General features: G+C 40.0%; 1 protein-coding gene across 2 annotated transcripts in view; it reads left to right on the plus strand.

The window, feature by feature from the left end:
- The window catches only part of lig1 (ligase I, DNA, ATP-dependent), a 58,370-nt gene that overhangs the window by 29,243 nt on the left and 2,950 nt on the right, over nt 1-26,177 (plus strand). For both annotated transcript variants that reach the window (XM_034886786.1, XM_034886787.1), the window contains exons 18-26: nt 2,157-2,252; nt 10,014-10,124; nt 13,704-13,775; nt 14,940-15,084; nt 15,534-15,616; nt 16,564-16,716; nt 20,309-20,362; nt 24,355-24,498; nt 25,748-25,840. In XM_034886786.1, the coding sequence (XP_034742677.1) occupies nt 2,157-2,252; nt 10,014-10,124; nt 13,704-13,775; nt 14,940-15,084; nt 15,534-15,616; nt 16,564-16,716; nt 20,309-20,362; nt 24,355-24,498; nt 25,748-25,840 (951 nt within the window). The remainder of the gene's footprint in view (nt 1-2,156; nt 2,253-10,013; nt 10,125-13,703; nt 13,776-14,939; nt 15,085-15,533; nt 15,617-16,563; nt 16,717-20,308; nt 20,363-24,354; nt 24,499-25,747; nt 25,841-26,177) is intronic.

The following is a 26,177-nucleotide window of genomic DNA, read 5'->3' on the forward strand; positions in this document are numbered from 1 at the left end:
GTGTGTGTGTGTGTGTGTGTGTGTGTGTGTGTGTGTGTGTGTGTGTGTGTGTGTGTGTGTGTGTGTGGCATTTGATGAATCAAAAATAGCTATGTATTCCTGGTAGTGTGTGTCCCTGCTAATGAGTCATGTTAGTGATTGTGGGTGTATTTCCTTCTATTGTATGACTCTATTTATCAGAGACAGTGCTTATTGATCAATGGAAAAATTGATAGTGGTTGTGCCTGGACAAGTTTTGAATATTGCACACTAAAATAGAATGAAATAATGTATCTAAATGTTAATGTATCTAAAGTAGGAACATGATAAGAAACATGCAAAGGACAGTACAGTACAATTAGATCACTGTAAATTACATCGTAGTTGGCTACAATTTACATTAAGAAAGGACATGATTAAAGAAAGAAAATAACCTGGTAGGAAAGGAATAGCTGAGTACAACGGGACATGACTTACCACAAGATGGTCGCAACTAGCACTATATGGTTTGAGACAAAGCTGGAACTGGCCAGTGAAAGAATCGTAAGGATGGACGTCTTTAATGCCAAATTTAAACTTGATAAAATTTGATTTGTGATTTCCCAACACTTTATTAATCAAACAATGAATTGATTAATCTCAAAGATTGTTGACCAATGTATTGTTGGTTGCAGCCCTACTTGCAAAAAATGTATTAACCTACTGAAACTAACTTTGTTGTTGTCAGCTGGGTCAGTGAAGTGGACCAATGTACCTGACACAAGTCGTGACAGTAGCTTTGATTGGCCCTGGTCCAACTCGTAGTCTGCCAAGACTTTATCATCTTGTGATCACCCGATCTGACATAGTGACCCTCTCAAAGGACAAAACAGTTGTTGTCTGATCTTGGCATGTTGGGCACTGGCAATTAAATTTCATGTGTTATTCACACATCCATCTATCAGCCTTTATCATCTAATCTGAGCTTTCACTTATAATATGAACATAGTTTATATTTTGTATTTTTTAGAGCTGGACAGCGATTAAAAGTTTTAATCGCATAATTTCCCTGATTAATCGCAAAATGAAATAATGAATTCAAAAGTAGTGGATATAGGGCAATTTTATTTTAAATGTTCTGCCATATGAACAAAAGTGCTGTAAAATTTGTTCTGCAAAAACTTACGAGCATTTTGTTTATAAAATAGCAGTTAAATAAAATATTTAGTGCACACGAACAATGTATTTATCATGTCCAGGGTTGAATTCCATCTGGTTGGAACGTCTTGCATAATCAACTCCTTCTTATGTCCACGTTGTTTCTCTAACTCTGCAGCACTTGCTGGACTGTGTTTAGAGTGCCCCACAACTTTTCTGCACTTCACAAGGACACTGTCAAACGCGCTGTTAAGCAGAGACACTGACAAAACGCTGGAGACCGTGCACAAAGCAGGGGACATGATCAAATGGCGGAAGGCTTGCAGCATCGATCATGTTTCGTATCTATTTGTACTATCTGTGCTAACTGCGGTGACTTTATTTGACACATTTCACTGCTGTGCAACTTCCACTTCGTCTATTGTTCTTGTGATGGTGCGTCTTGAGGGAATCTCATACCTGCCGTTTTTGTTGTGATTCACAGACCGATGTCCTCCACAACCCTAATGGGCCTGCAGTCTGTAGCTATCCATGTCGCTATGGCATTTGTTAGCGTCTCTTGCCTTTGTTTATCTATACCCCCCCCTCCCCCCCTACGCTGCATCTAACATAGCCTGCCAAAGACTCGCACCGCTGTGTGTTTTGTTGAATGATATGCGGGAATCAACTGTCAAGGTGATATTTCAGACTGGAAGTACTCCGGTGATAAAATTCAACTTTGCAGTATTTACAAAGCCTGTGTGCGACAAACTTTTACAATAAGAAAAAAATAAGAAAAACTCGGCGTTAATTAATTAATTATTTAACGTGACAATAACGCGTTAACTTGCCCAGCCCTAGTATTTAAAAAAAAATTGAATTCAAAGGGGGCTTTAATGGCATGAAAGTTTCAATAGTAAAGTTGCTATAGCATCGTAATACAATTTGTCCACATATTCGGGCAGAACGCAGTAAACAATAATATAAACATTAACACAATATTAGGATTATATCTTGTATCAGTTTTATTTATTGTATTGTGCTGCTTTCCCCCCCGACAGATTCACATTCTGGAGAGTGGCGAGGTACGCGTATTCAGTCGCAACCAGGAAGACAACACCAGCAAATACCCTGATATCATCTCTCGCATTCCCAAGGTAAAACCCTGGAACACACTCCATCTGAGTTTTTATTGTCAGATGAGGGCTTTTACAGCGCTGCAGGCCAACAACTGCACACATTTACCTTTCTCACTCTTGTCTTACATTTTGCCTATTTTTCTCAACCTGTCTTGTCATTTGTCTGGCTTCCCTATGCCCACTTCTCTCTCAGTTTGAAACCACTCAAAATGTATTTGTTCCTTTGCCTGTCCTTACCCTTATCTCCTTACTTACTTACTTACTTACTTTCTAGGGCTGCACAATATTGGGGAAAAACTGAGATCGCAATATTTATATTTTTTCCTGCAATATAAACTGTGATTTGAAAAAGGATTACATAAATAGTTTTGGAAATAATAAATCATTCTAGACTATTGGGGTCATTTTGCAGGGGCGTAAATAAAATGAAAAAGGAACTTTTCTTATTTTAACCTTTCTTTATTAAACTTTACAATCATCAAAGCGAGTTAGCGCTGTGACTATTCTTCTGAAGTGATTTTGGAGAGGGAAATTAGGTTACACTTAGGTAGTTACACTGTTTAACTGACATGCCACTATTGTGTTCATATAATACTATCAAGCCAGGCTAAAGTGAATGATGGTAATAATGCATAGATGTTGCTTCCTCTAAATTTCAGGTAGTGGTTGACTAGCGGGGCCTAGCCTTGTTTGTTTGATAAATTGATCAACATTGATTGTGACTATTAGTTGTCTGTGCATGCAGAGCCTGCATGTCACGCTCTAGCAACAAACAGTGGATAGAAGAACACTTAAATCGGTGTAAACTACATTATATCAGATACAGACTTCTGTTGTAGATTAGTGTTACATTTCCAGCTTTGCTTCTCCAAACCATAACATTAGTTGGGCCAGACCCTTTGATACTTTAGGCTAACTGTCAGCTTTAGCCTGGCTGCTGGCAGCGTTCTAGCAATGGTAAGAAATGGCCGGGAGCCGTTGCAATAACCGTGCATTAATCAGGAGATATATGTCATCTTTGCAGCAAAACAAACTCGGTGACTGTAGCTTCAATACACCTGTTAAAGCATGCGCATCACTGTGTCTGCGGCAGCTGCTGCTTACAGTAACAGCACTTTTCGACAGACACACACTGGAGAGCCTCACTTCCCATAACAAACCATTTCGCACTTGTCTCGCATTTCTAGACCTTCCTCCACAGCGCTGTGGATGAGGAGTGTCTGGCTAGTCCACACAGCATTCCAGGATGGGAGAAAGCGATGCTGTGGTATATTGGCATTTCTTTAAAACAATCACAATCTTCTTGGGCGGCGCTAAGCACCGGACGGAGCAAAGTTGTCTCTGCAAAATAATCTTGTGAAAGAACTTGTTTGGTTGGAGCATGTTTACGTTCAAAGGTTGTTTTAGTCGTGCAACAGAAAACTCAGATTGGAGAGATAGTACCTGCATAGAGCTGAGGAGCAGTTAACCATAGTCCTCAGAAATCCACCGGAGTGTAAAATTACAAAAAGTTAACATTGCACATCCTGCGATATGAATATTGCACATGCGCACATCGCGATGTAGACAATATCTTGCAGCCCTCCTTCCTTGTCCTCATGCCCCCCTTCAGTCATCAAGAGCTGCCACTGGCCCTTACATTTCTTTTTTCTTTTCTTTTTAAATGTGGAGAGAGGGGTCTACTTTGGATGGAAATTTTACACCAGCTTGTCATGAAACCTCCTCTCCCTAGGAGATGGCTGGAAGACTTTTCGTTTAATTGCAGCTGTGGGTAGACTTGCCAAATTAGCGAGCTTGTGCTTGTGTTGGGAGAGAGGAAGAGATCACCGGCACCTGAAACTTTGGCATTTTGCCTGCGGTTATCTGAGTGTGCTCACTACATTGGGTGCCTGCTCTCTTCTATCTTATTCATTGTTACTGTTTGTGTCAAGGCTGACATGAGTTGTCACAGATGAGACTTTAAAATAGTGTGGGAGTGAGGTGCCTGGTGAATTTCTTTCCTCATTTTCAAAATTGACGAGATGGAGAAGCATAATGTTGCAGGATGGGAGGCTGCAACTGCAGGTTGAAGCAAAGTGACCGATGTGCAACTGTCACAAACAAATCACAAGCGCCACAACGTCTGGTTTTCAGCAGCCAGCCTTCCTCTTATCCCGCAAATCCCCGCAAAGGCCCACGCGTAAACTTATTGGCTCAACATGTATGTGGCTGTGCATTACAACTCCAGAGAAATGGCAGTTTGGATTTAGATAAATATTCCTTTTCATACTTTTTTTTTCTGTTTTACCGACAGCACTGTTAGAGCTTCATAAAGTAGGGCTGGGCAATGTATCGACATAGATATATTAGATATTGTCTTACATTTTGCATATTGTGGTATGACGTTATCTGTTCCTGGTTTTAAATGCAGTATTACAGTAAAGTGATGTCTTTTTCTGAGCTTACCAGACTGCTTTAGGTGTTCTATTATTTGCCTTTACCTTCTTAGTCATTAAATCACAGATGATTATTTATTTAAACTCTCATTGTGTAAATATTTTGTGAAAGCAACAATAGTCGACCCGACAATATCAAATATCAGGATATTTGATTTTCTACATATCATCATCAACATCATTAAGTTATTGATGTTGCTGGGCGGTATATCACTATTTTACCTTATATTAATATATATTTTAAACAAGATATGGGATTAGACACCATTTTTCTATCGATATGGTTTAATGTTTGATGATGGATCATTGTACATGTGTTGCAGCTGTATACTTTCAAACTAGTTGAAGGAAACCTTGTTTTTGCATTTTATTTTGATGATAGTCTGTTTTAGTAAAAGTTAATTTGACTCCCATGTGGCTTTGACTTAAAACTGAACATTTAGTGGAAAAATACTTATACATGATTTTTGGCCCAGCCCTCCTGCAAACCAAACTGCTTCACATTGAAAGCTTTTCACTGGGGTACTTGGGTGGCCTAGGGGTTTAGGGCACTGACCATGAAGCAGTGTTGTAGTACTCAAGATCAGCCTTAAGAATGGTCTAAAGACCTCTTTTTGAATGTCTCGGAATTCACTGCAGTTTTACTCGGCCTCATCTCGGATAAAAAAGGACTCTGGCTTTGATTTCAAGACCACGACTGCAGGGATGTCACTAAACTGCCTCAGTGTTGTCTAACTACACTTCATTACTGTGATTGGATGTACAACGTCCTGCTTGAAATGCAACCAATAACTTGACTAATTTCTAATTTGAATTTTTTTTACTGTTAACCCCCCCTCCTCGCCCACCTTTACACACACTCTTAGGAAAGAATGTGGGCGACAGGAGAAGAAGAAGCTCTGGCTGTCTGGTCTTGGTCTTGACTCAGTCTCAAACCCTCAAAGCCTTGCTCTTGACTCGGTCTGGCCTTGCCTTGGTCTTGATCTTGACTCGGTCTCAAACCCTCAAAGTCTTGGACTTGACTCGGCCTCACCCTGTCTCGGTCTTGGTCTTGACTGGGTCTCTTGGTGATGACTTTATTTAGGTGGTCTTTAGGTGGTCGTATTTTCTGCAGTGCCATCTCTTGTAATGAAGCCATTAAATTGCCCCAAAAATACTAAAAAGAACACTTTAAATCAGCAAAACAGTGGGCTTTAGGAAACGCAATGGGTTTTTCATCAAGTTGGCTTTGTTAGCAGTGCCCGGGAAGGGGGGGGGGGGGGTTCTTGTACCTTTTCCAGTTTTCAGTGTTACCTGCCCCATCTCTTCATTTTTATCCATTCTTTCACACACGGTTTCTCATCATTTCACATAACATCTGCCCCCTTAGGATTCTCTCACACTGACTTTCATTTCTCTTTTTTTTGCTCCTTTTCATTTCAGAACTTTAAAAGCTACACGGCTCCTTGTTTCTCCCTCTCACCTCATTGCTCTCGGTGTCCACCTATCTCTCTGTCTAATCACCACTTTCTCCTTTCTTCGTCATTACTTCTTGCTGATACCTGTTCGTTCTCTCAGTACTCGCTGCTCTATTTTCACCTCTCTTCTCACTTTTCTTATTCATCCTTGTCTCTCTCTCTGTCTGTCTCTCTCTCTCTCTCAATTTCATGTTGCTTTATTGGCATGACAAAAAATGTTGGTGGGTGGGGGCATCTGAACACTGCTGTTTGCTCAGGAGAGCTTTGTATGCAATGGGATTTTTATCACTTAAATTAAATGCTGCCAAAATTTAATTAATTTGGATTTTTGGAGGGAATATACCCAGTTCTTCTCTGCATGCATTGTTTGGGGTGTTTGGGTGAACTTTTAGAATAATTTCACAGAATTCCGGTTGTAATTTTTTAGCGGGAGTTTTATCCAAGTTTTTAAATTCTGGTTTCAAAATCGAGCCCCAACCTTCCCTTCCGTTAAGCATTATCGGTGTTATTAGAGATTTTTAGCCAAATTCTTGCACGGATATTTTTTTCCAAATTTGAATTTGATTGCATTAAAAGCTCTCCAAGCTTTGTTACATTGTGTTCGTGGCCAGGTTGAAACTCCCTGATGCACTCTCTCTTCCTGTCTTCCTCTCATCCTTTTTCAGCACTTTGATAGCAATTTCTTACCTTCTTGGTCTGTCTCTCTTATACCCTTACCCTCTCACCACTCCTCTCTCTCCTTCCACACACCTTACATTTCTGCTCTGGCTCTTTTTCACCTTCTACCTGTCGATGCTCCTGAGTGTCATCTTCTCTCACCTTTTAGTTTGTTCTCTCACTGCCTCATTTTCCCCTCACTCCAAATTTTTAAAGCTTTTGTCTTTCACACTCTTTTTTCCCACACATTCCCCTCCCTTTTTAAAACATTTTCTTTCACTATTATTTTATTCGTTCCTGTTCCTTACAGTTCTCCTTATTCTCTCTACACTTGCTTACCTGTATTTATTTGTAATTTGCTGTCTCTCACCATAACTTCTGCCTAACTGGGAGGTTTTGGATTAAAAAAAATTTGCCGTTAAACAGAGTGAAATGTTTGGGTGCTTTTGCTTCATTTGCTTGCTACAAGAGAGAGCAAGTGATAGCATCATTTCTTAAATTCTGTGCCTGAAACTTTTTCCCTGTGTTTGTTTAATGTGTGAGCCTTAATATATGACATTTATTTTGGAATAGCTTGTGTCCGTTGTTTTTCAATGAAGCTTTCATCAGGAAAACCCATTGCTAACGTCAACGTGGCGGACAGAGAAATAGCTTGAATTTAAAATTTGCATCATCAGTCCTGGCATTAAGTTGCCGTGCGTCCATGTGTGTGTGCATGCGTGCGTGCATGCATGCGTGTGTTGACGCCTTCCAATAAACACAGTACATGACCTATGCCCGAGTGACACTAGTGCACATTCCCTGCATAGAGGAGGTGCTCTGATGAGATTTTATAGCACCTTGCTGCATTATTTTGCATATTAATGAGGGAAAACTAATTTTCCCACGGAGATTCTACAGTGTTCTAATGCTTCTAATTATGAATTAATATTAATGCATTACACATATTAATACAAATACATACATTAATGTATTACTTTGCCTAATGACATTACCAGTATAACTGGTTCTGTTTGATATATTTAACTGTTTCCAAACAACCTGTTACATCTTAATAACCCAGAACTAATAAAAACTAAAGCTGTCAGTTTGAGTTCTGTGTGTTTGCTACTACTCTTTGGAAACTTACCTTCTAAGGGGGGGGGGGGGCACCAAAAATGGGGTTTTGGGAAGAAATGTGGCTTTTTCTAAAGGAAACCTGTCTTTTGTATACATAGAAAATACAGGTTTCCTTTTTTTTATGTAAACAGCAATAATAACTATATTTACTGTTAGGGCTGCACGATTATGGCCAAAACGATAACCATGATTATTTTGATCAATATTTAGATCACGATTAATTATCACGATTATTGTGCCACATTCCTCTTATGTTGTTGTATGTATTCCCAACGGAGATTTTGGTACCTCATTACGGTGCCACTTAAATGTCCGAGCTGCTCTCTGATGCTCCAAATCAGACATTAGAGGCAAAAGAAACATTGCTGCATGTCACGCTAGTAAAAACTAATAACACATTACACAGCAGGTAACGTTAACTGGATTAACAGGGCTAAAATGCTAAAAAAAACAAAAAACCCTTAACCGTTGTAGTCTAACTGTATCTCTCTGTAAAAGATTCCAACAGTGGGACCTAAGACATTCTGCCACTAAAGGTACGATCAAGGGCTCCTCTACTAACTTTTTGCCTTGATTGCACTGGTGCGCCTAACTTTTTTTTTATTTAGGTGCACTAGCACAACATTTTGATCGTTGTCGTTAACGCCATAATTTCCAGGTCACCTTTGTTGTGATGCTCAATAAATAGATTCATATATATCACGTAAACAATTTAAAACAATGAGGTGTAGGTAAATACTATTTTTTAAATTTTTATTTGAAGCACAATTCTACTGTATATAAAAATATTTTTAAAATGATAAGATGGTTTAAAGTGCTTCACTGAACTGAGACCTGACATTTCATGGATCAAATAGCTGGACCCCCCTTGCTGTTCCATGCCTCTCACATGGCCAACACTTGTAATTTGGCCTTCTTCCCTTTTGGCCTTGGCTAAACCAGCTTGCCACACTCCCCAACATCAAATCCTCCATAAAGTGGGCTAAAGGATAATGATAATATACAGCTGCAACACATGTAAATGTATATATATATAGGCACGGCTTTACAGAAGAAATGGATCATGTAACGCATGTCTAAAAAAAAAATGTTTTTTAAGTGGAGAATTCTATGAACGGAATGACTCATTTAAAATGTTGCTCGATGATGCAAATTTGATAGTGGGAAACCTGTTTTCTATTGCTGTCTACTAGTTATTTTCTAAGTATTTCTTATCCAATTACTTGATTTATTGATGTACTAATTGGTTGAATACTCAGTTACTAAAAGAATTGATAGCTGCAGCCCTAAACGAGAGATTATTCTTGGAGATGGAAAAAACAATAGACATTAAAGGTCTTTTTTTATCAGGATAACACCAGAAAAGAGAAGATATGGAGTTTAATTACTGGTGGGCTTGGAGTAGATACTAGCTTAATAAACACAAGATTGTTCTGTTACGTTCATGTAGAGACAATTTAACCTGTGAGTTGGGCAGCAAGAGTGTGTTATGGCGCGTGGCGGAGGACAAAACAAAACCGGAACACAGCACATATTTGGCAGGGGGTTAGGCGTTCTCCCTCAAGAAAATATTGCATCTTTTAAAGTAACGTTTAACGTTATTTAAATTACAATCCTATTTTCCCCATACATTTTTTTGTCTCTTTGTGGTGGTATTGTCACTTTTTATTGTCCTGTGTGTCTCTTTGGGGTTGTTTTGAGTCTCTGTGGTCATTTGGCGTTTTTTGTAGTCGTTTTAGTTTCCCTTTGTGATAGTTTTGCATCTTTGTTGACTTCCAAAGCAATTGGCAACAAATGGGAGGGCAGCTGGCAGTCCTGAAACAGCCTCAACATGCCGAAAATGGAATTGCTTGTATTCATGCCTTTTTTTAAAACTCCAAGTATGGACTTGTGCTGAATATACATCTCCAAGTTGGTTGTATTTACTTCAATGCAACTTCCTGACACTCCTCTGATTGCTGGAGCAGATGTTGCTTATAGGCAGATTGGCAAATAATGTCATCTGTCTTTTCTGTTTTATCCCAAAAAGCCCTGCCTACTGAATATGTTTTCTCATCTTTTTATTCATTTCTAATTCCCTTTTGCTGTATCTTCATTATTTTCTTCAACAGGTAAAGAAGGACTCAGTGGTGTCGTGCGTCCTGGACTCGGAGGCGGTGGCCTGGGATCGGGAGAAGAAACAGATCCAGCCCTTCCAGGTCCTCACCACCCGCAAGAGAAAGGTACGGAGAGGAGCAGAATAAGACAGGAGGAGGTTGAAGGAAATGCTCGGGTGATTTAAAAAGGGGGAAGAAAAGAGAGAAGAAAAAAGCAAGTGAAAAGGTTGATGAGAGAAAACGAGACAGAGATAAAGACCAGATGGAAGGGGGAGAGGTAGATAATGGAGTGAAATGATCCGGCAGACGGCGAAAGAGGGGGAGAAGATGCAGACAGAAAGAGGGGGAGATTGATAAGTAGGAGACAGAAGAGTCAAATGGATCAGAGAGAGAGAGAGACAGACAGACATGTTTTTCTTTCAGTTTAGATCAGAATAGCGGCCTCTTCCCGCCACACCAATCACATTACAGGGAAAGCGCTCCTATTTTGCCTTGTCTTTTTGCCTGTGGGATGACCTCCTTGAAAATTAGGAAAGGGACACACAGAGTGCCAATATGGAGAACATGATGATGAAAATGATTATCCCGATGATTTATTTTTGCTACATGCCTTTACCGCCACTACAGAATCTTGATTATTTGTGATGACGGTTTGATGCACAAACTGATTGTAGTGCCCTTCTGGCATTTTGTAACAACATCTCCTCATTTTTTACGACCAAGAGCGTTCTTGCTAAAATGAAGTATTTCAGATGAGGAGATGAAACCTGATATGGACTAATTACATCTCATTAGGCGGGGAAAGTAATGAGGGAGGGAAAAGGAGAAGAGGGATACGTTAGGAGAGAAGTCTTTCAGGTTGGAAGATTGTGGAGATTGACACTGGCATTTCATTTTGTATTCCTGATCACAGCCCTTTACCACTTATCACTGGTCAAAGAAGCTTTGGAACATCATAAAATACTAAAAGGTTTTTTCTGAAAGAAAAACGTTTAAAGCTGGTTGTTTAGCCTAATTATAACAGATGTGTTTACTAATGTACAGTAAGTAGAGATTTGCGCATGATAGGTTAAAACATATAGCTCTACAAAAACAATTTCTTGCATAATGATTAGTTCAGGATTAACTACCGGGTTCGGTAATAATTGGATTCCGTTCTGGATTCCCCCCCATCTCTAGTTGTGTAGTCTGGTTTTGCCAGACCGAGGGTGGCAGTTGGGTTGGGTTGGTTCAAGTCCCCCTACGGACCAAAGTATGGTGGTGGACTGGTAGCTGGAGCGGTGCCAGTTCACCTCTTGGGCACTGCAAAGGTGCTCTTGAGCAAGGCACTGAACCCCCAACTGCTCGGGGCGCCTTTCCATGGGCAGCCCCCTCACTCTGACATCTCTCCATTTGTGCATGTATAGGACCTGAGCATGTGTGTGTAATTCAGGCCTGTGTGTAATGTATGTGTAAGAACAACAGAGTGTAAATTTTCCCTTGTGGGACTAATAAAGGATACATAATTTATTTTAATTACCGGTCATTGACAGAAAACAAATTACGAGGACCGAGTGGCATTACATTGGTGGCTCTCCATCATGATGGACAATGATATATTGTATAAAAAACCACGAGTCATCCAAGTCTAATATCAAGTGCACTGCCATGATGGGACCCCAGGAGCAGAGTTTGACAACAAAGGCTTTAATTTGTTTTTTTCACATCACTTTTTATTTGCTTATATTAATAAAATATGCATTAATCATACAAAACAATGTATTGAAGCAATTCAAAATATGCTAGTGCACCGCCTTTTATAAATTTGAATTCCGGAAAAAGTTGCTGGTTCTATCAACCACTGTGGCCAATAGGAAAAAAAGTTAATTTGCCACCATGATTGAAGTTTACTCCTTGACGCAGCGGGCCAGGGTTTGACTCCAACCTGCAACCCTTTGCTAGATGTCATTCCCATCTCTCTCCCCCTTTCATGTCTTCAGCTGTCCTGTCAAAGGCCTAAAATGACCATAAGGGTGTCTTAATCTTTAGCTTAATGTTTTTTCATTAAAAAAAAAAAAGACTGTAGCTTTTGCTCTGTTTGAATGCATGAGTGGACTACCGTAGATGTACAAACGGTGAAAAGCAAACTCCAAGCCATGGCCAAACAGGGAAATATTGCTAATTACTTCATGAAACCTTGAAATAGCTGTTATTTGAAATAACGAGCGTGATTCACTGTTATCTATCTTAACCTCTTTATGGAGTCTTCACATTTATCCTGAGTCGGTCCCTCAAACATGTCCCCCCTCATACACAACACCCATTAAAGATTCCTAGCCATATAACATGCAATAATACCACGTCCCCCCTTTCTAGAGAACAAAGGGTAGACGGCATTTGTCTCGGCAGACCTCAGAGGATTATTCTGCCTCGCTTTGAAAGGTCTGTCCCTGCCTGCATCTTTTGGGGTCGAACAGTGAAAACTATAGTAATTTCTACAACAAATATTGTGAACTTATTATTGTGAACTGTTTTGTTTTCCACTTTTTGTTTTATACTTCACAAGTTGAGTTGTCCAGGTGGAACTATGGCTCTACCAGATACAGTTCCGAGTGTGTTATGCTATGCTAGTTATGCTACAACGACCTCCTGTTTAAAAGGGTTTCCTAGCTTCCGCGAGTTTCCACTTACTAGATTGCTCCATTGTCGATGGAAATTTCGCCGGATTTCACTCTTTCCAGCCGGAAGTCGGCCACCTATCCGTTGGCTATTTTACAAAAGCACCTTGGTTTTCACGGCTTAGCGCCACCCATGACAATTGTGATTGGTTTGAAAAAACAAACATAAAAAGAGCACATATTTTTCCCATCACAGATTGCTGGGTGGACTAGCCAGACCCTTTTCCGCAGCAATGTTGAAGGTCTGGCAAAGCAAGACTACCTAGCAGCTGATTTACAAATCATTGAAGTTTTTGCTATTAAAGACATTTATATTTAAGAGGCCCTGTAGAGTTTAATATTCAGTGTTACTCGCGCATTGTTTCTATCCTTGAAACATGAGTGCATTTCCTTTCTTATAAAACATTTTAAAAAATCTGATTATTTTCAAAACTGCATTTTTGGATCCATATTGACTTGCTGGCAGTACGCTTCTTCCTTGTCATTTTAATAGCACAAACTGATTCAGTAAATCACTAGTTTGAAACCATCCTGTAGCCATTAAGGCAGGAACATGGTAACGGATATACAAATAGCTTGTGTGTAACCCAATCTTGGAATTCAATATTGCTTCGGCATAGTTATGTAAAAGTTTTGGAATTTTACACCAGGGCCAAAGGGGGAAACGCTTTAATAAGCCAGTGTGGAGGGTCTAGAGACTGACGGGGAGTAAACAAGTTTGGAATAAACAGGATGAAGTGCAGGAGAAGTAGGAAATGGAGAAGCAGAAGACGTGAGTGAAGAGAGTCAAGGAGCAGAAAGTAATATGCTGGAAGAGAAGGATGAACACAGCGAGGAGGTGCGATGCTGTTAAAAAGTAGAAGGGAGAGTGCCTAGGATAGGCAGGGCGGTTAACTTTCATCATGAACAGGAGAGAAATCAAAGAGCTCTTTGTAACAAGTCTCAAGGTTGGATGTAGCGATTTGTGAATAAGATGCTTCTATTTGCATATTTTTATCAAGGGGAAAAAATGTGTGTCTGTGTGTGTCTGTGTGTGTTATCCTTGCAGGACGTGGATGCTTCTGAGATCAAAGTCCAGGTGTGCGTGTACGCCTTTGACCTGCTCTATCTCAACGGCGAGGTAAGACCTGGTGCTGATGAGGCAAATATTACCCCGAGATCTCTTTCAATGCTCCTGTTGTCATTTAGAACTGGCTAAATGTCTTAAGTGTGTGCGTGTTTGTTTGTGAGCGTGCCTGCGTTCACGCCGATCTGCCGACAGTGTCCCTGAATGCCAATGATAGGTCTACTGGAGGCCGTAACAAGATAATGATTGTAACGCTCATTGTAATTCCAGCCATGTGCATGTCTGAGTGTGTGTGTGTGTCTGTCTGAGACTGTCTCTGAATTTGTTTGTGTGTATAAGAGAAAGAGTCTGCGCCTTTGTTGTGTGTGTTACGGGTGTTATTTGTGAATGGCTGTGAGATTGAGAGTGTGTACGATTCCAACCAAATAATACACAATTTTAAGCAAATTGCCTAAAAGTCAGCTGAAGAAAATGCATATCAGCGAATGTTTCCATCAGCCAATGCTATGCGAATGTTCCCAAGTGGACGGAAAACAAAACTACAGAATAAAAAGAACACCAGTGACTCTTAAATTGTGCTATTTCATTGCTGCCTCCAACCTAATGTGGCATTTATGTAAATCTTATGAATTAATTTCTCTCTGTACGCACATACGTTCTCCTTTTTTGGCTGTTGCCCTTTTTATTTATTTATTTATTTATGATTGTGCCTCTTTTATACATTTTGACTGTCAATTCCCTGTGCGCTGCAGTGCTTGTCACTGCTTATATGGTTGGCCTGGGTGGAGGTAACAATTCATGCCTCCCCCCCTCATGAATATCTTAAAAGTTCAGTTTTATGGGAAAATCTAAAAAAAAGGAAAATTAAAGGAGTTTGTGGTAGTGTGGGTAAAGCAAAAAAAAAAGGGTTGTAGTGAGGTACTGATCAACGCGTAGAGTTGAAAATTGGAAAAAAGTGCCGCACACTCTGGCTACATATGCATTTGCAAATGCTCTTTTTATTCTGATAACGTTTCGTTAACAATTTGAAGAAGTGTTCTGCTGGTTTGGTACTGTGTGTGTGTGTGTGTGTGTGTGTGTGTGTTTGGGTAGCTAGCTGAGATGGCATTTAATCCTTGTCATTGCAAGGCTCCTAACTATAAAGAGGAAATGGTTGTGATGATACACAGTTTCGCCATTATAATGGTGCGGTTTTTGTTTGTTTGTGTGTGTGTTTAGTCGCTGGTGCGACAGCCGTTGAGTCGGCGTCGGGCTCTGCTGAAAGAAAGCTTCTTAGAGGTGGAGGGAGAGTTTGTGTTCGCCCGATCCATCGACTCCGACAACACCGACGCCATCGCCGAGTTCCTGGAGCAGTCTGTCCGAGGTTTGTGTGCTAGACGGAGACACACTTTCTTACTTTTTTTCCTTTTTGCTGTCTCTGTGCGGCTTGAACCTTTTTGTGTGTGGGTGTATGGAGTGCCCATGCTTGCTGCCTTCATGTGTAAATTGTGTGTGTAGTAGTTGCCTGTTGGCTGTATTCTTGTGTGTGTGCGTGCAACAGAAACAGAACCTGTGAGTTGTGTAATTGGGTTTGCTTGTGTTGTGTGTGTCTGACTCAGTATACGAGAAAGAACACAAACAGTTTCCCCATGTGTATTATGTGTATGCAAGTACTATTCCTGTGACTTTGTCTACTGACTTTCTTTGTGTGTGCGTCTTAAAAGGACACAGAGACCTTCTATCTATCTAGAAGATAATCTGTTCATTTCCTGTGTGTGTGTGTGTGTGTGTGTGTGTGTGTGTGTGTGTGTGTGTGTGTGTGTGTGTGTGTAGACTCCTGCGAGGGTCTAATGGTGAAGACTCTGGAGAAGGATGCCACCTATGAAATCGCCAAGCGCTCTCACAACTGGCTCAAGGTTTGTGTGACGCAATGGTAATTCACATACACTCCCTGTTCATAAACTCGGGCATGCACTGACCCCAACACTTGTGTTACACACTTGAAAAGCATTTGTTTCATTATCTGAAACAAACGCATACAAGTGAGCACACATTTATGCACATCTGACATTGTACTGTATTAGGCATGGGGGAAAAAAATCGATTCACGCATGTAGCGTTTCTTTTTAATTATTATTTGCATATACATATATATATATAGGTTTCTTTGCCCCAGAATCAATGTTTTTTTTTTTACAATTGTTAACCTGATTATTTTCTGTACAGTACCGCCAATGGCGCCTCCATCAGTTGTTTCAAGCAAAACAGAATGCAGAAAATCCATGTTATGTTCTTTTTTACAAAGGAAATAAATGTCAGACTGACATGCGATGTGCATTCTTTTTGGAAAACAATTAGTTTTCAGAAATGTCTCATTATATATTGTCTCTAGAAGTGTAATATTCAACTTTTGTTTTGATAAAGAAGGAAAAGAAAATCATAATACTCAATAATATCAGATTAAATGCAAATCGCAATGCAACTTAAATCCCTGCCTATGGGACTTACAACCAAGGTCTTACAGCCATTTTCAGCAAATGATATCACTGCAGCACAAATATTCTAAAAGCCCTCTTTGTCCTGAAAAAAAAGGATGTTCATATCTTCTTTACTGTAGACAACAGGGTTGTTTTACAAGCTTTTATTAGAAATTAAAACCAGACGGACAAAGAATTGTAGAAATGACCTTAGGTTTCTGAGGGTTAATACATGACATGTAATTGTTCTCTCTGATGTTTAATTTATGCAAAAATGTATAGGCATATTTTTCTAACTAACTTTCAAACTGATCCAGATGCATCACAGGTTTTTTTTGTGCTTCATCATTTGTCATGTCTGACATGGTGTTGTCCTCTCCCTGCAGCTGAAGAAAGACTACCTGGACGGAGTGGGCGACACAGTTGACCTGTGTGTGATTGGCGCCTACCTGGGAAAAGGCAAGAGGACGGGCACCTACGGGGGCTTCCTGCTGGCCTGCTACGATGAGGACAATGAGGAGTTCCAGTCAGTCTGCAAGGTGGGTGTCTGTCCAGTGCATGTTTACAACTGCATCCAACTATGCATCCCACACACAATACGGGAGGACACAGGAATCACGGTTTGCATCTCTGACTCACATGTATTACATTTGAATGAAAACAGCTTATATAGTGTAAGAGGTGCAGAAGGTTTTCAAGGTTCAAATTTGCCTGTCGGCTGTTATTCACTTTATTTTATTATTGGAATAGTGCGCATCCAAATGCATTTTCGTCCAGCCCAAAGGACCCAAAATAAACATCTCAAGGGAAACTCATTTAAAATTTCTGGCCTCTGCATTTTCAGGCAGTTGAATCCTGAAGTATAAAAGAGTATGTATGTAATTTAAAATGTCCCTCTGGCTGTTCATGTATTTATAAATTTAACCTTTGGGGAGCAAGACTAATAAAAATGTCTAGTGTGCCCAATCTTCAGCTCCAATATGGCCTATTTTTTAACATATTTAATGTATTGTAAGGCAGTTTAAGCTGTTCATAAGCCTATAAACCTAGCCTTGAAATTTATGTTAATTCTTCAGAGCCAAGTGTTAAGTCAGTAAATGAAACACAGCTAATCTAGATAAAGTTCACCACTGATTCAGTTCTACTAGTTGTGTCTGTGTCTGAGCTAGAGGCCAAAACAACGCAGTGTATCATCCAGAACAACATCGGCTGTGACTGTAAACTAACCTGTTACCGCAGCAAGTAAAGTTCGTAAAGAAAATCCATTGTTGTGTGTCTCACTATACCCATGCACCTCCATCCCACCGGAAGGTAAATCACAACAACTGGTGTCAGAAGTGTGATCTTCTGCAAAACTTCTGTGACTCCAATCAAAAAGACTATATCCTGACGCATCCTGAGCTAACTTACAACTTAGCTACAACTCGTCACGGCTGTGTTGGAAAAGAAAAAAGATTGTGAAGAAAACAGTAGTCAAGTTGCCGCAACATATATGCAACATCCTGTATGTTTCTTTCACAATAAGAGCACGAAAGGAAGTACCCAACAAAATAAAACGAATAATAATAATAATAGTAATAATATATTAGACCCGGTAACGCCCAGCTAATATTTCTAGTCATAGTTCCATTATCTTCATTGTGACTATTATTGCCAGTGTTAATTACACCTCCAACTGGCGCCATCAGACACCGCCTATCAAGAGCCTGGGTCTGTCCCAGGTTTCTCCCTAAGAGGGAGTTTTTCCTTGCCACTGTCAAATGCTCGCTCTTGGGGGAGTTTTTGGGAATTATAGAGTGTGGTCTAGACCTACTCTAGAAGTATCTTGAGATAACTCTTGTTATGATTTGATTCTATAAATAAAATTGAATTGAGAAGACACCACTTTCATTGTAAAATGTGAGCTGAAGAGTTCCTGTTGTCTGTTATTGATTTTGATATCAATCTTCCTTTGCTTAGATAGCTGCTAGCTCGAGTGTTTGAGAGACCTTCACTTTTCTGATACTCTTTAATGTCAGAATAGTTTTTTTTTTTTTATGATATAATTGTTTAGCTTTCAGCTGTAAACAAATGCTGACTGAACTGCACAATGAAAGATTCTGTTCCACCTGTCAGTCATTGTCACCTGGTGCATCCAGGCCCAGCAGCTTTTATTTACACTTTGAGCTCAGATCTTGGCCACATTAAGATGGATTCTTACAACTGCCTGTCCTGAGGTATCCTGGCTGGCAGTCCTATTTGATCTCAGACATGTTTGGATAAATTGTCACTTACACTTTGTGATTTCTTAAAGTTGTGTTGGTGCATCACTTCCCACAAGCACAGCAATTTTAGGAATAGTTAAAAAGTAACTAGATTCCTTTTTTTTTTTGTGATTTATTTATTTTTTAATACATTTATTTTTTCTCCCTTCTCGTCATCACCACCCACCCAGACAACAATCAAAAAATGACTTTCAGACCATTCAGCAGAATAACGTAATAAACTGCACACAAATAAACGTATGTATAAATGACAACACCAGAAGCCCATCATGCTCTCCCAAGCACATAGCTTTTAGGAGCCCTCCAGAAAGCTCAAGTACTTACCCCTTTTCCTGTGTAGGGCTGCATTCACACAGCCTGCATCGACCGTCAGACAATGCAGGAAAAACACAAGTTTTTCCATTTATTTTGAATGAGGAGTAGTGCAGTTCCGTAAAAAAACACGCAGGTGGCCTGCGGCAAAAAGGTGAGACCCACTCAGAACCTGACGTCACGCTGCGGTTGCCAGTCATGTAGCCTTCCATCAGACTTGTCAGTGTTTTGAGCTATGGTTGGCGTTATGAGAGTCTAGTACGTTCACCAGTAAATGTCACTGCCTCTATCGTTGCCACAAGAAGGTTTTAAAACACTATGGATGCTCCCAGCCAAGCTTACGTTACTGTACCTCACGTATACGTTCCTCTAACAAGAACAAGCTAACTTATGTTAACATAAGCACTTTGGCTTGGTGGACGTCGGTTTTAAAGTCATGTTAACACTATTTACCATCATTCTTACAATATCCAGCCACACCAGTCCCTCCCCCTTGTACTAACTTAACTCAGTGAAGAGGCTAAGCCCAAGCTTCAAGCCCCTGAGGTGCCTTTCCGTGGGTAGAGTAATTCATGCACTTTAAACCTTTTTTGATCAATGAAAGCCCAATTTATAATAACCAAAGATTGGTTCCTATTTATACTAACGGCACTAATTGGCTCTTACTCTTAGTTCGTAATGATAGCTCCATAATGTTGTACTAACATTACTCAGTATGTAATGTTATCTTAGACCTCACAATTGCTTCCCACTAAATTATTGTTCATAAGACATAACATGAGTGACACATGCTGGTAGGCCAAGGCTAGACTAGATAACGTTAGCCAACATATTTATAGAAATAGGCACATTCAAATAGTAATTTCACCGTTCAAATAGTATTTTTTTTTTTTACTATTCGAATTTTATGTGCATTTTGGTATTCATTTCAACAGCCCTAATCCAAAATGTGTTTGTAGAATTGCCCCACAGTAGGCTTGGTAGAGGACTTTGCCTGGTAGATTGGACTGAATGCATAATTCACAGCAAAACGGCGCAATAGCCCGAGAGCAAGGAGGCAAAGCGCAGCGCAGGAACAATATGTAATTGGTAGCGTCCATAGTTGCACCTTAACAGGTCACTGGCAACTTTGAGCACAGTGCTCAGTGCAAATCCGAGCGGTGCCAAGAGTTGCGCCGCACCAGGTCTGGCGGCACGGCTCTCCTCATAGGTAGTCAATGCAACCGCCAGCGTAGAGCAGTTTTGAGCCGCCTGTAGAATACATCTTTGAATTGGAAAATGCTATATGTGCACGATATACCAGGCTTTTTTTTTTCTTTCCCTTTCAGCACATGTCAGCCTGTTAGGTAATTCTCGTGTCTCAGCGGGTTCAGGTCTTTTGAGAAGTGACACGGCGCTTCAGGCAAAGCACAGAGACGTTGTGTAGGGGGATGTGCTCGCTGTTCTGTGTTCTGCTGCTCGTTGCCAAATGTCTGCTCTCTCACCATGAGGGAATATGTATGTGTATATCTAAGTGTGTCTGTGTGTGTCTCTTATCTCCTCTTGTCTCTTCCAGATCGGGACAGGCTTTAAGGATGAAGATCTGGAGCAGCATTACAAGTTCCTAAAGGTAACGTGGCACAGCGTGACTGTTGCACAAACTTGCTCGGTGGAAATCACAAGTCCCCACGTAGATACCATTTTATATTTTAAATTCATAACTGGGGTTTCTTTCTGCAGCCACATGTACTTACTTTCTTTAAACAGATTCAGAGTCAATAAGGGTAGAAGAGCCCAAATGAGTGTGGCTGCAAATAATTAATAATTAATTCTTCATTTATTCCCTACACTGTTCTAGACATACTGCCTAAAAGAAATTACAAAACTATAAATAATAAGTGCCTTTAAATTACATGCATTTGCTTGCACGTTGAAAATATTGGCCAGAGTACATAAACGTACGCCTGCAGTTGGAGTAACTGTGCAGGCGTGCTCTGTTGGTGGGTAATGAATTGCTTTTTCAATTTACATTTGAAGAGGTTTGTTCCAGAGCAACGATATTTGAAGATATTGACAACTGCTCTCTAACGACGATAGCTGTTGTGAAAATGAAATGCATATGAAAATTCGTAGGAGTACTCCTTTTGATTTTATCAGCTAAATTTAGAACCCACTTTTACAGTAATAACAGCAGAGACGCTTTTAAAAATGCAGCCATCTGTTTTAGGAAAGGGACTGATTGTGAGATAACATTCACTGTACAAACATGCTACACACCATGGATATAACCTGAAGGTAATATTTGAAAGGTTACGGCTTTAGACTCAGTGGTACAAACTGCTGCACAGTGCAGAATCCCTGTGAAACAGTGATTGAGAAAGTGGTGTAACCTTTGTTTCCCTCCCCCAGAGCAATCCAGCCTTTACTGTAGTGCTTTGTAATGAGGCCCTCCATGTGAAAGTGATGGATGGTGAATTAATGCGAGCTGTCGCTGTGGCTGTGCTGCTTTAGTTGCAGCGCTGCAAGTTGACGGGAGTCCAGACACGGAGACGATTGGCTCTGTTCACTCTCCTGTGGGTGGCCAGCCACTGGGCTGTGTCCATGGATGCGCTGATCCTTTTTTTTGAATTTCCTTTCAATCCTTTGTTTATTTTGATACTTTAACTCGTTGATCTTGGCTCACTCAAGTCTTAAACCAGTAGTGTTACCTTTTTCCTGAAATTCTCACCTTAAAAACAAAATACACATACAACAAAAATTCACACACTAACATACACACATAAATCAAACATTAAAAGCAGCTCTTAAAAGGTTTTTGTCTTGTGATTTAAACATGGACAGATCGGTGCGGATGTGTTTGTCTATGATAGAAGTCTGACTATCCGTTTAGTGTTGATGGGAGAACGCAACTTATTAAGACATCACCTTGACAAGACATTTTCCACTATTCTGACGTTGTATGGACTAAACAATGCCATACAATAATCAGCGGATGAATTGATAATGACAGTGATTGTTAATTTCGGCCCTAAACTACAACTACTTGAAGACAGATTCCTAGTTTATTAGAACGTACTAGAAGTGTTATTTTTGCCTCCATTTCTATTGATTATGTACAACATTGATACAAAAGTCACACTGCTAGAACCCTACCAGGGTTTCCGTGGGGTCTTAAAATGCCTAAAATTATTAAACAAAACAACATTTTAGGTATTAAAAAGCCCAAAAAGTATTTTCTTCAAGCTTTATTCCGTTATATTCAAGCCATGGCCAAGCTAGTTGCTACAAAGCTAACGACTATCAGCTCCACAACAACAACAATTCTCTAGGTCTCTCAGTATGGTTAGGTTCAGAAAATTGTCGTCCGGGGACTTGTGTGAAGATAACGTCTTCAGTTTTTTTAATCCTCAGTGTTCTTCTTGGCTAATAGCGACTGTTTGGGGGGGTGGGACCGTGCGCAATCACAGAAGGCTTGTATCATGTGGACGCGCTGACAGTTTGGTTATCATCACTTAGAATTCCTCATGGGGAAGACATAAATTATACACTATAGCTTTAAGTCATTTTAAACAGGTCTTAATTTCTTATCTTATGTAATGTTACCTCTAATGCTCTTTTTATTGATTCTGTGGTGTTGTAGTTGTTTCTTTTGCTAGTCCAAATATAATGTTGCTGTATTACGACTACAAATGAGACCAACATGCAACTTATGTTTCAGCCAATCAGCTCTTATGTTATTGGTGCGAGTCTCTTCCTAAATACACCAGACTTAAAACTGATTTTATTCTTCCCTTATGGGGAATTGCAAGTTTAGCGATATTTGATTGAAAAATCCCCCAAAATACCCAGCACTTCCTGCTCACCTAGAAAGTCTCCCAGAAACGAGAATAAAGCCTTTGTTCTAGGTCTTGAATAATTTTGTCAATCTTAATTTTCCTACATTCATGTGACGCTACTTCCAATGCTCATTGAAATGTACGCGCATCCCTAGAATGTTTTTTTAATTTTATTTTTATCTGTGGCGTTGTAGTTCTTTCTGTTCAAATAGAGTTTGCTGTATTATGACTACAAATGAAAACATGCAACTTATTTTGAAGCCAATCTATACACCAGTCCTATAATGCCAATGAAGAAATCAGGGAATTGTTTCAGACGATGTTTCCGGACTCTGACATCTGTTTTTAGATGTGGCGATATAGGTCTTCAGTTTCTTTCATAATGGTCTTAAAAGGGTTTTAGAAAGTCTCAAATTTAACTTGGTGAAACCTGTAGAAACCCTGTTTTTCCACTAAAGAAGTAGTCAAGCTTTTCTTTTTCAGCTCGCAATTATTGCTGCATAGTCTGTAAAAACTCCCCAGCAACAACACCTGTACCTGATTATAATTGCCCTCCTTGAATAAGTCTGTCTACAAATGCCTTGGAGAAGGCTGCTTTGCCAAGTGCTTGGAGGTGTAAATGACACATATTTGCATATAAGTGAACATTTTGTAATGAAGGTTTGCAAAATTGCATGGTTTTAATTTTATAACCATAAAGACAGGAGGCTAGATTGATTGTGGATCAAGTCTAGCCAATGCCTGACCTGTCAGATAAAGCATATCGACGTTTGGCTAACTTGTGTCTATGAGCAGCCATGTTTTATAAGACTGCACGCCTACCATCTCACTTAGATAAGAGAGTCACTTGAGAGAAAAGCAGCCCCACTGCTGCCTGAGCCTTCTTTTTCCCCCAGCATCACTTAACTGTGACCCAGTTCTGTGGACGCTGCAGTAGTCGAGTTAACAGCGCTGTTCCACAGTCCCATTCGCCGAAACAGTTGTTTAACGCCAAAACACGGTAGGCATCTGAAGAAGTGTGACACCTACGCTTACATAATGATTGCTTGTGTCAGTTAAAAAAGGCACTATTAAATATTGTAGAAGTTTGCTCATTTTTCCAAACAGAACAGGAGCAGTTGCGGGAGTGGGTGGATGCCCAGGCTTAGCTGCAAGTTTGAGTTTTTAGCGAAAAATTACGTCACACATGAATAGCAAAAGTGGTTTCTGAATGAAATCTTTCATGTAGGTGTATGATAATGTGGTTTGAAAAGCACCCTCTTGTGTTAGCCCTGAGGCAAGCAAGTATGTGAATAGGAGTGTTGAGACTCGGTGCCGTCTCCCTGGAAGCGGCTGGGAGAAAGTGGCAGGTTCAGCAGGGCAACCAAGGCCTTTCTGTCACCGTCCTTATCCGCTTCTCTGTGAATGCATTGCCCTATTTGTTCTACATAGTGAAAGTCTTTGTTTGTAAATACTGTGTATATTCTGTTTATTTTATTTTTTCAAAATGTGAGGATTAACTGTTTTATGTTTAATTTCATCATAAATAGAATATCTTTAGGATATGATACAATACAACTTTATTGTATTGCATTTTTAACACTTGTTTTAAATTCATTTTGCAGCTCTGCGGAAAAAAAGAAAGAAAAATACACAAAGAATTGGACAACAATTACACATAACTTGAATTGTGTGAAATCACTTTAGGCTCTGGGAACTGAGCCTGACTTTATTTTAGTCGTTATTTTAAGGCAAAATAAACCTAATATATAATGAAAATGGTCATTATCTCTTCTATATTCTGTAGGAGCACATTCTGCCCAAGCCCCGTGCCTACTACCGCATCGACCAATCAGCAGAGCCCGATGTGTGGCTGGATGCCGTGCAGGTGTGGGAGGTGAAGTGCGCCGACCTGTCGCTGTCGCCCGTCTACAAGGCCGCTATGGGAATGGTCAGTTCAGCCTGTAAACACACCCCCCACCCCACTTTTTCCCCCCATGTGTTTCCACTGATACATTCTGCCTGCTATGGTCTGTTGCCTACAATAAAAAGTCACAATTAGTGCCTTATAATTGAGTTATTAAAGCCGTTGTAATAGATGCTGGATTTAATGGACCAGATTCTTCGACTGCACACTCCCAGTCCCAAAGTGCACCTAAAGTGTTTGCCATGACATTTACAGTATTTAACTCTCTGAAAACATTTATAGAAAAATATTTTTGCTTTTTTTTTTTTCAACCATATTTAGCAATAAAAAGGTCAGAGTTTAAAGGTGTGAGGCGTTGCTTTTTATGGTTAATAAGCCTTAAACTTACTACTTTGTTTTTAAGGACTTGAATGTGAGATAGCTGGATGAGTTGTTGTAAACAATTCCAATCCAAAAAGGATTAGTGGTATCTGCGCTTTACATTTTGTCAACCACCAGGTTATTAATTTGTGTCTTAAACATTATGTAACTACGTCTATTTTCCCTTCAGTTGAATGTTGTCAAACAATGTTGAAGGGCTAGAAAAGAAATAACTTCAGAAGGCATTTCTTTGACGGGGGATTGCAGCACTAATAGCAGGACTGGTGTGAGACACCCTTTATCTCCACTATTTTCTCACCACAACAGTCACCACAACTACACCACAGAATGTGGCAATGAAATCATATGTCTTCTAAAGAGAAAAGAAAAGTAGCAAGGCATCCATATTTAAAAGTAAAAAGATAAATTGAGAGGCTGATGAAGGGAAATATGACAAAAGATCAGTTTTTGTCCTAGAACTGAAAAAGGGTTTTAAAATCCTTTAATTGAAATAAAATTCAATCTTTCTAACCCTAGCCGTTAACTAATGGGGATTTAATATTAAGTCTGACAGTAGAAAAACATGATTCAACACATGTAGGGGTTACCGTTTTTATCCCAGTTCTGCTTGTGTGGGCAGCATGGCGGCTCAGTGGTTAGCACTTCTGCCTCACAACAAGGTGGCACTGCAGAGTTTGATCCCCGTTCCGGGCAGGGCCTGTTTGTGTGGAGTTTGCATGTTCTCCCCATGTTTGGGTCGTGGGTTTCCTCCCAACATAAAGAAATGCATGTTAGGTGACTAGGACTTCCTTTAATTCAGCCGTCTGGCTAACACGTGCGTTATCCTAATCACGTAAATAAATCTAACTGTTCTGTATACTGACTGTGATCCGGTCTGACTGCCTGCCCTCAGGTGGATCCAGAAAAAGGCATTTCTCTGAGGTTCCCTCGCTTCCTTCGGATCAGAGACGACAAGAAGCCTGAGGATGCCACGACCGGAGCTCAGGTACATCAGATCATCATGAAACTTGTTGAAGGCTAAAAAATAAAAATAAGCATGTGAATTCAGCAGTTAAGTATAGAATAACATCAGATACACATTTTAAACCATAAATACCCTCTGTAGAGCACGTGTGTGGGCCTAGATGGTCTAACAGGTCAGCCTTGTGCAATATAATAAGGACTATAAACCTTTAAAAACGCAACCATATTTTTCCTGGCTGTGTAACTTGAAGTGCCATCTGGGGATGGTGCATGTACGTCATCATGGCCGCCTTTACTAGAGCTTTCCTGTAAGTAAGCTCTAAGTGTGAATAGCACACTGTAAGGATGAGGCGTTCCCC

Source organism: Etheostoma cragini, chromosome 12 (assembly GCF_013103735.1).
Source record: "Etheostoma cragini isolate CJK2018 chromosome 12, CSU_Ecrag_1.0, whole genome shotgun sequence".
Taxonomy (NCBI): domain Eukaryota; kingdom Metazoa; phylum Chordata; class Actinopteri; order Perciformes; family Percidae; genus Etheostoma; species Etheostoma cragini.